Source organism: Trichomonas vaginalis, chromosome II (assembly GCF_026262505.1).
Source record: "Trichomonas vaginalis G3 chromosome II, whole genome shotgun sequence".
NCBI classification, from domain to species: domain Eukaryota; phylum Parabasalia; order Trichomonadida; family Trichomonadidae; genus Trichomonas; species Trichomonas vaginalis.
In genome coordinates, this window is record NC_067204.1 from 22,948,487 (window position 1) to 22,961,299 (window position 12,813).

The following is a 12,813-nucleotide window of genomic DNA, read 5'->3' on the forward strand; positions in this document are numbered from 1 at the left end:
GCTAATTGTCATCAGAAACTTGTAATTTTTATGAATTTCAGATTTTCTTTTCATTACTGCTTTTCTTAATAGGTCAAGTTCTTATTTACGTTATAAAGTATGATATTTACAAATATCAAGTTATCATGTTTTTTGAGAAATTATGAGAAACAAACAAAAATGAAAAGATAGGAATAGCAATGAATAGTGATGTGGGTATAGAAAATGTAAGAGATATGAATGCAAAGCAATCAGTATTTAGGATATTGACCATAGATTTCGAAAAAAAATGCTGCATATTGAGCGAAAACTATGATTATATTATAAGGCTGTCATTTAAAGCATAATGAAACTATTCCCTTTTCATTTTAATCGAATAAGATAGTAAAGATTTTGAATTAGCTAGAAACTGATGAGATGTTTTCACAAATCAGATTTTTAATCTCTATAATGCATAATTCACTCAATATCTCAATTTTGATATTGCGAGATATTTTTGCTATCGGTTTCGCAATTTTGACACAATAGCAAGAGGGTTCTATATGCATTATTATCAACGTTAGAATCTGAATATCATATCAGAAAATGTCGCAAATCTGACATTTACCCGACCAAATAGCAAAAATAATTGAATACTTTTCGCAAAAACTTTAAAAATCGATAAAAATATGAAATATAGATATTAAAGAGACTTTTTATATAATATTCATAAAGATTTTCCAAAAATATGATACCGCAAAATTAAAAAAGTGACGTCTTGAGTGGAGTCAAAGGTCGAAATTGCTAGCTAAATGTTTTTTAGCGAAATTGCGTATTGTACGTTTTTTTCGCAAAACGAAACCCTTACTCTAAATATTACATTCTTAATAATTGAATGGGAAAATTTTTTCAAAATCTAGGGAAATTACCATCCAAAATCTTACCATATTCAATACTTCATTTCAACTGCTAAAAGGCAAATAAAATCAACATGTATAAAGCTATGACCTTAACCATTTAATCTGAATATTAGCTAATGCTTTAGAAAAGTAAAGGAATACAATATACTTCCCATAAATAATTCATATGATAAAGTCAAATATTGTATGATAAAAATATAAATACAATTTATTATATTGATCTATTAATGGCTAAATTTAGGAGCTGTGGTTAAAATATATTGGTACTTTTTCGTTTAGATTTAGAATTTTGTGAGTTGGAAAAAAAAAATAATTTTTTATAAAATAAGTTTTTTATTTCCTTTCTAACTTATTTCAAGTAATGCTTAGAAATATGAGTCAATTAAAAAATCATCTATATAAAACAAAAATAAATACGATTAATATATTAAAATAATATATTATAATAATAAAAACTAAAATTAAAATTAAATTCCACCGTATTCAGTGAATCCTAATTCTCTCATTGGATCCAAACTTACTGATTCAGAAGTTGTTACATCGAACATGATGCATTTCAATCTCTGGAAGAAAGATTGCAAATTGGAACGAGATTCTTCGAACATTTCATTCCATTTTTCTTCGAATTTAGAAGGTGCATTTCTGATGAATCTTGCGAAGACTCTCATTAATCTCTGGAAAGAATTTCTCAATGAATTGATCATTGATGTTCTTTCTGCGTCTTTGATGTAGTTCCAAACTACGTAGTAGTCCTTGCTGAACTCCTTGATCAAATTCGTGATCCTTTCTATGTCTTTGTCAAAGAATTCGATGTTAACTTTGTTTTCATTGTCAGGAAGAACTGATTCAAGTTCATCGGACATGTCATCAATTCTCTTCTGAGCTCTGTTGACTTCTCCAATGATGTAATCATTTGCTTTCGATGATTTAGGAGTAACAGTCTTTACAGCGACACTTTGTGCGTAATGAGGAGAGTTCTCTTCTGTTTCAATGAAGAGTTCAATCGCATCTTGTTTCGTGTAAATAACTGATTCATTTGTCTTTATTTCTATGACAGATTTGAACGATGTGTAAGTGTGTCTTCGTTCAATGGAAGCTGTCATATCTTCGTAAGGAACAATCTCGATTATGCATGTTCCTTGTCTTGTGCAATTATCAGTGTGGTAAGGGCAGCTCTTAAGATTTGGATAGTACTGTTTCATCATCGTTACAAATTCATCAATTTGCAAATTAGATGTGTAAACAGTTCTTTGTGAATGTTGTTTATCTTCTATCATGTAGAAGTGAACGCCATCAGGGCCACCGTTTCTGTTATAGAAATCGTTTGATTCTATCTTGACTTCGTCTTCACTGTATTCCTGATAGAATTTGGCTGCTGTCGCTGAATCTCTCAATCTTCTGCACATTCTCAAAATGAAGGAATACAAAGGTCTGAGAGAATAATTCATGTGAGCTGCTCTTCCGATTTGTATTGCTTCTGTGCAAACGTTGATGACATGTCTCATGTCAATCTCGTTGAGAAGAGATGATCTGAGAACTTCTGGTTCGTAGAAGATCTCAAATTCTTTCCTTGCATCAGGTGAAAAATCGAAATCACTCATATCGAAATAGAAATCTTTGATTTCATTCTCGATATCTTGTTTCCTTGGCTGAGTAAATAACAAGTTCCATTTGGTAACACTGTCATCTGATTTCTGATCAGGTGATTTCATACGTGTTGTCAAATAAAAATCTTTATCGTTCTCCAAATTGTATCTTGACTGGAAAACATGACAACTCAAAGCCACGACATGAATTTGAGCGATGAAAGCTGAGATCAAATCATGTGCTTCTTTGTTCTTTCTGACGATCTGCTGCAGCCATTGCATTCTCATTGATGGCAAGTCCTTGTATTCGTCAGCAATTCTCATGATTGATCTTGCTAATTGGTCAGGAGGAAGTGTTGATTTCTTTTGCTCCAAAATGCAAGCGAAAACAACTTCCGCGTTCTTTGCACGTTCAGTTATCTTCTTCTGGAGTGTAGGATCAATGAAAGGACTCTGATCAATCTTAAGAGATCTCACCAAATTAATATAATTGATCGTATATTGTTCATCAGTTAAATTAAACATCGTATTCGTCAAAGAGTCGAGAGTTTCAACGGAACTCAGCGTGATGTTGTTTTTAATTGGCCTTGCGTAATCTTCTGGTTGTTGTTTACCTGTTTTCCTGTAGTCTTCCTTGTAAATCTGGAAAAGTGACGCTGCAACGAATTCTCTGTAAAAGTGTTGTTTTCTTTGCGTCAATGGCAAAATCCATTTACAAGTTACGGCGTAAAGTGTTTGTTCCTTGATGACTCTCTTCAATACATTGTTGATCAATAACATGTTATATGATATAAAGCATGTTTGGTTGTCAATCAATGTAATTGATGGTTGTAACTCATTTGTAAAAACTAACATCAAATTTACAAATTCCTGATAAACATTGCGAGAATATCTTGCAGCGTAAGAAAGGAATAAAAGGACATTCTGGCTGTAATTAACAAACACGTGAAGCATTTCAGGACTCTCACGGCCTTTCTCAACCATTATATTCCCGCAGTAGATCATGAAATTGAGGAATTTCAGTTTAAATGTCGTTTCCAATCCATAGAAGTAAATGGAAGCTTCAACAGGAGCAGCACCGAAAATAAACATTGTACAAAGAATGTATTTGTACTGGAGATCTGGATTCTGCTTGATCTTGTGGTTGTTGAAATTCTCATACAACAAGTTGAGAAGAGGAAGAATTGCTACAGCTGCACGATGCCGAATCTCTGGATCTAGTTCTTCAGCAGATAAAACAATCTGTATGAAAATGGCAGAAACTGCATCGATGATGAATGTTGAATCCATGGCGAATGCAAGCATGAAATCCTTGAACAACGTGGAGATGAAATAGTTGTAAGGAACGTATGTGGCTTTGTATTCCTTCTGCAATGGTGCTTCAATGGCAAATGAACGTGTAAAGAGCTTGGATGAAGTGATCTTTGAAAGGAATCTGATCTGTATGTAGACCATGTTTCGTAATTCGTTGGAAAAGTTCGCTTCGTAGTTAACTGACTTGATGTAACCGACTGTAATGGTATAAATAGCTGTACTGGAGAGGAATGAGATGCAGTTAAGGATTGTTTCGGCTAATGAGTCGATCATTTTAATTACTCCGGATTGGAGGAACTTTGCATCAAGATCTCTGACTTTTGGTGGTGGTTTCTTGAATTCCTCGCCTTTCTTGAGCTTCTTTGGTCGCTCATACGGTGGATATTCTCTGACAATGTTCATATGCTTGGCAATGAGCTTGCAGACGGAAGTAGCGAGCTTGACGAAGTGAGCTTCGTTGTATTTCTTGTTCATCGGATAGTGGAGACAGACCATTGCGGCTGTCAAAATAATTGGAACGACCATCTCAGAGGTTTTGAGGAAATCGAAGAGCTCATCGTTATCATCCTTGAGTGTGAGGCCTTCCTCGATGATCTGTGAGAAGTTCTCGCAGATTTTGACGTAGGATGATTCTTTTCCTTCATTGTCGAGGGATTTCGGATCGAAACCGTCGTAAAGCCATTTGTAAATGTCGTTCAAAACATTTTCGTTAACTCCGATATAGCGGAAGAGGTCGTAGAATTTCTTGTAATCCGCAATATCATCTGAAGCGAAGAATTTGACGATCAAAGGTAGGACGTTTTCGATTAGTGATTGTTTGGAGATTGTTGAGAAATCAGCATCTTTGTAGAAAAGTAGTTTTGTCGGTACAAAGAAAGCATGTGGTAACAAAACGTCGCATTTCATGAAAGTTTTGCCAGGATTCTTGGGGTCTTTGATGTGGCCCTTTGGTTTCTTGAAGTAGTTCTTGGATAATTTCTTAGATTCGTGATAGGCAAAGTAATTTTCTCCGGATGGGATTGGAATTCCGTCCACAAACATCGGGAGAACAACAATGGCTGTGACAGTGCCGTTCAAATCCTTAGGACCGTAGCCGTAAACGTAAAGAATAATATGAGATGTCTGGCAAGGTTCATGGTTGCCAATAGCGATCTGTACAACGTCTGGGAAGGACATTTCTGCACTCACAGGAAGTATCGTTGATTCGAAACATGGATCATACTTCGAATTTTGCTGATTCAACATGGCAGCAACTCCTGGCGGAGTACCGATAGAATCTGTATTCTGGAAGTAGTACGCTTTGAAGCAGAAATGAGTGTAGCGAGGGCTTGGCTTCCATGAAATTTTGATATTTGACAAAAGAATAAATGGAGATGGAATAACGGAAGGATGCTTAAGTATATTAACAACAAGCATTCCGTTGTAATCGATTGACCATGGATAGCAAATGCTGGACTTTTGGTCTTGAGCAGGTAATTTTTTGATCTCGAATTCGATTGTTGCATCGGATTCTGTAGCTCTCGATCTGTCGACCAAAGCTTTCAATGTTTCTTCGAATGAATTATCGATTATGTTGATGAATTTGATCGGAAATGTTGTTCTTGAAATGAAATTGCCCTTTTCGCAAAACGGGAATGAGTTCATAGCAATCATTGTTTGATGTTTGTATGATGTTTCGGTTGTTCCGTAAATAACGAAAAGAAGATGATAATTTCTAAGATCTTTGGTGAATGGGAAGTAAATAGAATCTTGCTCTGTCTGTGGGAACTTAGCTATTTGGCCGACAATGAGGAATGGCATGGCTGCACTGACAATTTTTAACGTTGTTGGATCAAAAATCGCAATGTAGCCGTACTGGGAGTTAAAATTATTCGGAAATGTGCCTATAGTGAGCTGTACTAAGTTTTTAAAGCGTAAGTTTGGTAATCTCTTCATTTTTTGGTCATAATATTGAATAGTATTTGGAATTGTGTCTTTAATCAAAGTAAAATTATTGCTATCTATTTTTCCTTGGCCAAGGAACATTTTAACCTGCTCTGGATCTATACTTCCTGGTTCAGTTTCTCCTGGAAATAGATTAGATTCGTTAAAATAGGTTGGGACTTTTACACTATCTTGCGATGTCATAGAATTAGGTATGAAAACGTAAGATGTGCGTGCAAAATTATCGATAAGCCAATTTTTATTAAATTGTAATTGCTTAGCGTTTAAAATATTGTGAAATTCAGAGTTATCTCTTATTCTGGTGACTATTCTTCCTTTTGGCCGAAGAGCTTCATCGCTACTTCTGGGATCTTTTCCAGAAGTTGATGCGCCATTCATTTTGCTAAAAATACTTTTTGAATTTGACTCAGCCCGAATTGGAATAGCATGAGTATATATGATATTAAATATTATTTCATTATTAAAATCCCGAAAACACCAAGATTTTTAATTCCGACATCTTTGATTTATCAATTTTTATCGACAACAGAACCCTTTGAGAAGATATTCACATTCTATGAAACAAAGATTCAGTTGGCTTTGAACTTTGACTCGCCGAAAATGCTTTACTTATGGTTATTTTTTAATTTTTGTATTTTAAATATAGTATGGCCAAAATATAACTTTTACTTTAAAAAATTCATTACAACAATCTACTCTCAATTTCATTCAATCATAGAATAAATTCAATAGATAACCGTTATGAGATGGCGGATGATAAATTTCTTTTATCATTTGCTTGCACCGTATGCTGAATACCTTTACTACGATGACCCTTTGAAAGGTTGTAGAATTGAAAACTTTGGTGCTTCCCCCTCAAAACCTAACGATGACGTCAAATGGCATATTTAAGATTCTCAATGAATTTCTGAAGTTCAATGATATCATTATGGCATGCTCGAACTATATTTGTGTCATAAGCATAGTTCCCTCTTCACTAGCGAAATAATACTCCGAAATGTTGCAACTCCTAAAAGATTAAACGCAATACATAGCTCAGAAGCCCAACGTATAATTATTAGTGCTATATGTCTTAAAATTTATATATACCAATACTCTATATGAATAGTTCAAAATATGACATTCATATTCGCTCATAGATGTGAAATATTTTTATAAACAAAACATTTTTGTGTTCTTTTTGTGATATTTATATTATCAGTTCTTAATTTTAAACAAAAATTTAAATCTGAATTTTTTTACGAAGAGAAATCAGATTTATAATATCAATCATTTGATGTGTATTTTGGGGATATTTAAAATAGGCCACTTGAAAAGAGATTAAAGTTTATTTCAGATATTTCTGAAACCAAATCATACCAGTATTGTTACGCATTTGACAACTGTTCAATAAAAAAGATATATATTAAGTTTGAATTGCAATAGATTCTAAAATACAAGTTGCAACCAGCAATTTCCAAAAAAAAACATCTGATTAAAGGCATAGATGCTCAACTTTCTCTATAATTTATGAGGATGAGTACATCAAGTATGAAACAAAAACTAAAATGGAATGGTATATGAAATAAGTTGAGAATAATTATTTAGAAATGAAAACAACAACAAAAAGATTGACGATAAGATCCATACTCTCGCATAGAAGTCCTTAGATCCTTTTGATTTTATTTAAATGAAATGTTTTTTTGTAGTTAAATAATAGAGATAAAGATTAATTTTTTATTTTCTATTTTTATTTGAGCTTGAGTGCCATAACAAGGCTCTTTGATACAGCGATAATGATAACTATGATTATTATCTCTGTTGGCCATCCGTACATGAAGAACTCCTTTCCTCCGAGGAATGATTCCGAAGTTAACTTTGTTGGATCCATTCTCTGATGCTTTTGAACACCAGAAATCAAAGCATTGGGGAAAGAAGAGATGTGGAAGAGCTGAGAGCCAGAAACCATGAGAGCGCAGCAAGTAAGAAGTGATGTTGTTGCATTGAGTTTGTCGCCAATTACTTGGATAACAGGGAAAAGAATGGCTGCAGCTGATGTGTGGTTGATAACTGATGTCAAAATGGCTTCAATGACTAAGAGGACTAAAAGAACAACATAAACAGAGAGGTTGTGGAGATGTGCGGCAATCATGTCGGCGAATAGGTCTAAGAGTCCGGAAATCTTCATTGCTTCTCCTAAAGCGAGACCTCCGCCCATCAAAACTAATGTTGACCATCTGAGAGCGCCGAAGTCCTCGGAATTGAGGATTCCTGTGCAGAAGAAGGCAATAACTGGGATAAGTGATGTAATACCGACATGGCCGAGGAAGAAAGAAAGAGTATCTTCAAGAACCCATAATACAATGGTAAGGAGGGTGATAAAGCAGGCGAATGTATGCTTCCATGTCCATGGAGAGAATTCAACTTCTGTAGAAAGCCTTAATTCGTTGGATGTTGGCTTAAATAAAATAACAAGATATAACCATAGGCAAAGAAGGAATAGGATAGATCCTGGTATGGCGAAAGCTACCCATTGTAAGAAAGAAATAGATGTAGCACCACTGTCGTTGATATACTTAATAGCGATGATATTTTGAGGTGAAGAAATTGTAGTGCACATACCGCCGACGTTGCCACTCCATGCAACACCGAGAAGTAAGGCCTTGATGAATTCATCAGATGGGTCGAGAGAACGAATGATTGGGAGTGAAAATGTTAAAACTAATGTTGTTGAAGCAACGTTAGAAAGGAAGGCAGCGATGAAGTAGTTGAGGAACATGATTGCGATTAAAACAATCTTTGGCTTTGGAGAAATGTGTGAAAGTAAGAATGTTGAAACACGATCTGTAATTGAAAGTTTTGTAAGAGCTGCACTCATCGTAAGAGATCCAAGGAAAACAAGAATGATTGGCTCCATAAATTTAGCAGCAAATTGTGTCGCTAATGTAGTTGCATCGATTCTATCTCCTTTTGATTCACTGTATCCAACACGAAGCCAAACACAAAGAAGACATACTATGTAAGCTGTTGCATAAGATGGAATAAACTCTGTTCCCCAGCAATATGCCGCGAAAATAAGAATAGCAAAGCATGTGTGAGCAATTGGATGGGTCGGGAACATTGGGACCATGTAGAAAATTGCAAATATTGCTAGACCAATAATTGGAAGAAAAGATGAAAATTTTGATTTTTCTTGAGCGCGCTGTACAGTGTAAACACTATTGCGGACTTCGGAATTGTCCATATTTACAACGCGCTTCATACGTGCATAGGAGCTTTCTTCTACCGGCTCAGGGGCGGAGAAAGACTGCATGTATAGAATTGAGGAGTTGTTATCGACAAAATTTTGAATAATTCAATTTGATTTGATTTGTCGGTTTTATGGATATTGCATTCGCTGCTACTTTTAAAAATAAATCAAATTCTAAATGTTTACGCCTTGAACTTCGAAAAAGTCTCATTTGCGTGAGAGTTCTTCGCTAGGATGCCAAAATAAGTGTAGCAGCCAGTTTGTCTTATAAGTTTTGAGAATATTAACACTTCAACTAAAATGATAATTCCCAAATTGCAGATGTAATGGATATCTTTTTATAATCATATAACAAAAATTTTAAGAGCATAAGCTTTTTCTCTGATAGTGTCGTTAAATAATATAGGAAGCAATGTATTCTTCCCTGCAATCATCGTAAATTTATTTTAGTGTTAATAAGATACAACTAAGGCTAAGAATATTAAGCATGTACATAAAAATTCAGAATCATCAGTGGATATTTGCTTTGATGTTGATTCAAAATTAATATCTCTTTCAAGATGAAATAAGAATAGAATAGTATATAATCATGAATTGGTAGTATTTCTATAATGTAGAAGGATATATCATAAAATTACTAGTTAATAACATGAATTTGAAATTATTTTCATTAAAATTTTATATTAATTATTTAACTATAAGAAAAAAATAAAAATATTTTGATATTTAAATCAATTTATAGATTTAAATTTATCAAAAATCTCCAAAAATTTTTCCTAAATGTTAGTCACCGTTACGGTTTTTTCTTTGGGGGGCGAGCTGCGAGCCCCCAAAAAAAGAAAAAACCGTAACAGTGAGCTCACATTTCGGCATAGTTTAAGTCTAGGTTTTGCATTTTAAAATGTTTGTTACCTTATCTTCTTTCAAAAAGTGGCAAAATTTGTTTGAAATTTGAAAAAGATATTTTTATTTGCATAAATGACATTCAACTAAGCTGTAGCATGATTCTTTTGCATGCTCTAGTTTTTTCTCAGTTCAATCTCCTTCCATACTCTTGCTTTTACCAGTAAGATCGCACCAAAATTCTCAAAATTTAAGATCTCCAAATTTTATGTCCAACTCCAATTATCAAACGCCCTCATTAACGCCACTCATAGCCATCTTTCAGGCATGAGAAATCGTTATGAGAAGATTTTTTACGGCTAATTATCTGATTCAATTCAGATCAATACTCAAAGCCCCATTATTTATTTATAAATCCTTGTTTGTCGCCTATGCGAATAAAAATTCTTTTTATATTTTAAACAATTTTTTTTCACTTTGGAAGGAGAAAGGTGACTAACATTTTAAAAATGCAAAAACCGACTAAACTATTTCAAAATCTTAAATTTGAACTTAAAATTCTAATATTTTTAATTTACAAAATGAAATTTCAAATATTTTTTGAATTAAAAACTAATGCGTACACCAGTTTCTCACATAGATGTGCATAAAAATCTGTAAATTAAAACATTTCAAAGTAATTTTAAATCCAATATCGGAAATCGATGGTCAATAGGACATACTCTAAGTATCAGGCACCACTAAACAATTTTTTAGAATTTCACTTAAAGTTTTAATTGCCTATGAACAATATTTAAAAAGTTTTAGATCATTAATATAGTAGATTAGATATTAAATCGACTCATTAAGACAAAGATCAACACAAATAGCATAGTACAATATAAAATTTGTATATTACTATCTTATCAATATTGAATATCAACCAAAGAGTCTCAAATCTTGAATGTTTATCAATTTACGATATACCACCAACAATGGGTATGCGCAACTTATGTGAGAATATCAGATTAAACTCTGAAACGAAAATTAACTGCGATCAGATTGAAGCTATCCTACCAAGGAAAAAAGTTTCGTGTATCTGGTAGATCATGCTTTAGTGTTAACAAACAATGCCTGTAGAAAAGCCATTCGGCTCAATTTTCAGCCATCGTATTTGTCATTTTTCAGACAATGAAAAATCGAGAAGTTTGCAACACCCAGAAGATAGTTCTTCTTGGTGCTGCATCAGCTGGAAAAACTTCACTTGTATTTAGATTTGCACATGATAGATTCCTTCCAAACTCTGAAAGCACAATTGGTGCAGCTTTCGTAACAAAATCAGTTATTATTAATAATAACGAAGTTAAACTCGAAATTTGGGATACCGGAGGCTCCGAGAAGTACAGATCACTAGCACCTATGTATTATCGTGATGCTGCAGCGGCTATCATTGTTTTTGATGTAACGACCGAAACAAGTTTAGACGATGCAGCTTCTTGGCTAGATGAGCTGAAGAAGAATGGACCGCAGGAAGTATTTCTTGCTCTTGCTGCAAACAAAACAGATTTAGCATCAATTAGAAAAATTTCATCAGAGACCATTCAAGATTTTGCAAATAAAAATGGTATTAAAATAGTATACGAAACATCAGCATTGACAGGATCTAATGTTATACAGCTTTTCGAAGATGTTACAAAGCAAGTTGATAAATTCATGGCAGAAAATCCAACTTTGAAGAGACCGTCAAAAGAAGTTCTCGATTTACTCCAAGGAGACGATACTCCTACAAAGAAAAGTTCATGCTGCTAATCATACATTAATTTCTGTTTATCCTACAATAAATAAACATATAGATTTAGTTCCTTTCTTTCTGCAAATACATTATTCTTTTTGTCTGAGTGTGAAATAGGTTAAAAATAAAAAAATGTCAATAACAAATCTTTGAAGGCTTTAAATTAGAGATTGCCATAAAAATGACTTGAATAAAACAATATGGAACCATCATACTGTTGATTTTCAGTGTTATATTTTGATGTAATGCAAGAAATTTCGATATCTAGAGTAGAAGAAATGATCAGAAAGCATATTCACAAGATAAGGATATTAAGCAAAGCCAAGTCTAGATATTTCTTCAGTGTGTCAAGATAAATATTTATTCAGAACCGATTTCGTATTGAATTTTGGTTATTTTTCGAAAATTTTGTTCGGACGATAATTTCGATCGTAACTATTTTCAAAATCCATGACTGCTCCAAAGAGCTTCTTCAAGGATATGTTAAAAGTTTACACCAATGCAACACTTGGTGACATGTTCACACAATCTGTTATCCACGGCCTTAAAGGTGATGCTGAAGGATTGAAATTCGGTGAAGCATTATTACATGGTATGCAAACAGGCACAACATTTGTTGCTTATCCAATTGCTGTACACTTACTTGAGAAGCATTCAGAGACATTCAGACACCATTATCACGATGAAGATGGATGCAAGGTTGCTGCTTACGTCGCTGGTGGTATTGGCGCAGCTGGTATCGTTGCTCTCGTTAACTACCCACTTGAGAAACTGAGAAAGCGCGCTCAGAAGGAACAACAAACCGAAACCTTCCGCTTCTACTTTGCTGGCCAAGTTGGTCCAAATATTGGTGCTGCATTTGCCTCAGAGTTAATTGAACCAGCATTACCAGTCTTTAAGAACTCATTGTACAACTGGGCAAGAGGCCAGATGTTAAATGCTTCCATCAACTTAAGTGCTACTCTTGGCTATGCACCATTTGCTGCTATCACTGGCCAATCATTATCCGAGTTGTTCGGTGGTTATGTTATTGATATGTTCCCAAGTGGTATTCTTAATGATTCAGTTGGCTACATCTCATCCATTTGGTAAGGATACATTTTTACACGTGTTAGCAATAAATAATTTTTTTTCTTGCAAAAACAATTTTTGAATTTTTTGAATACAGTTTCATTTCTGTTTTTAGTTTTAGGTTCTAACGAAACAGGCCATTTAAACATTACTCCTTCAATCTCATGACAAATACAA

At 34.0% G+C, this 12,813-nt stretch overlaps 4 protein-coding genes across 4 annotated transcripts; 2 read left to right on the plus strand and 2 right to left on the minus strand.

Annotated features, from left to right (window-relative positions):
• Positions 1-1,215: 1,215 nt before the first annotated feature.
• On the minus strand, positions 1,216-6,106 carry TVAGG3_0593730 (uncharacterized protein; the record flags this gene model as incomplete). Its single annotated transcript, XM_001328485.2, has 1 exon — positions 1,346-6,100. One exon carries the CDS (start codon positions 6,098-6,100, stop codon positions 1,346-1,348), a length of 4,755 nt encoding a protein of 1,584 aa, XP_001328520.1.
• A 1,139-nt stretch (positions 6,107-7,245) lies between these two features.
• TVAGG3_0593740 (low-affinity phosphate transporter PHO91 family) lies at positions 7,246-9,034 on the minus strand (the record flags this gene model as incomplete). Its single annotated transcript, XM_001328486.1, has 1 exon — positions 7,452-9,014. The coding sequence occupies one exon, from the start codon at positions 9,012-9,014 to the stop codon at positions 7,452-7,454; it is 1,563 nt and encodes a 520-aa protein (XP_001328521.1).
• Positions 9,035-10,910: 1,876 nt separating this feature from the next.
• On the plus strand, positions 10,911-11,634 carry TVAGG3_0593750 (small Rab GTPase Rab5b; the record flags this gene model as incomplete). The annotated part of the gene is made up of 1 exon (XM_001328487.2): positions 10,965-11,582. The coding sequence occupies one exon, from the start codon at positions 10,965-10,967 to the stop codon at positions 11,580-11,582; it is 618 nt and encodes a 205-aa protein (XP_001328522.1).
• A 373-nt stretch (positions 11,635-12,007) lies between these two features.
• Positions 12,008-12,706, plus strand: TVAGG3_0593760 (uncharacterized protein; the record flags this gene model as incomplete). Its single annotated transcript, XM_001328488.1, has 1 exon — positions 12,016-12,657. One exon carries the CDS (start codon positions 12,016-12,018, stop codon positions 12,655-12,657), a length of 642 nt encoding a protein of 213 aa, XP_001328523.1.
• Positions 12,707-12,813: the final 107 nt, after the last annotated feature.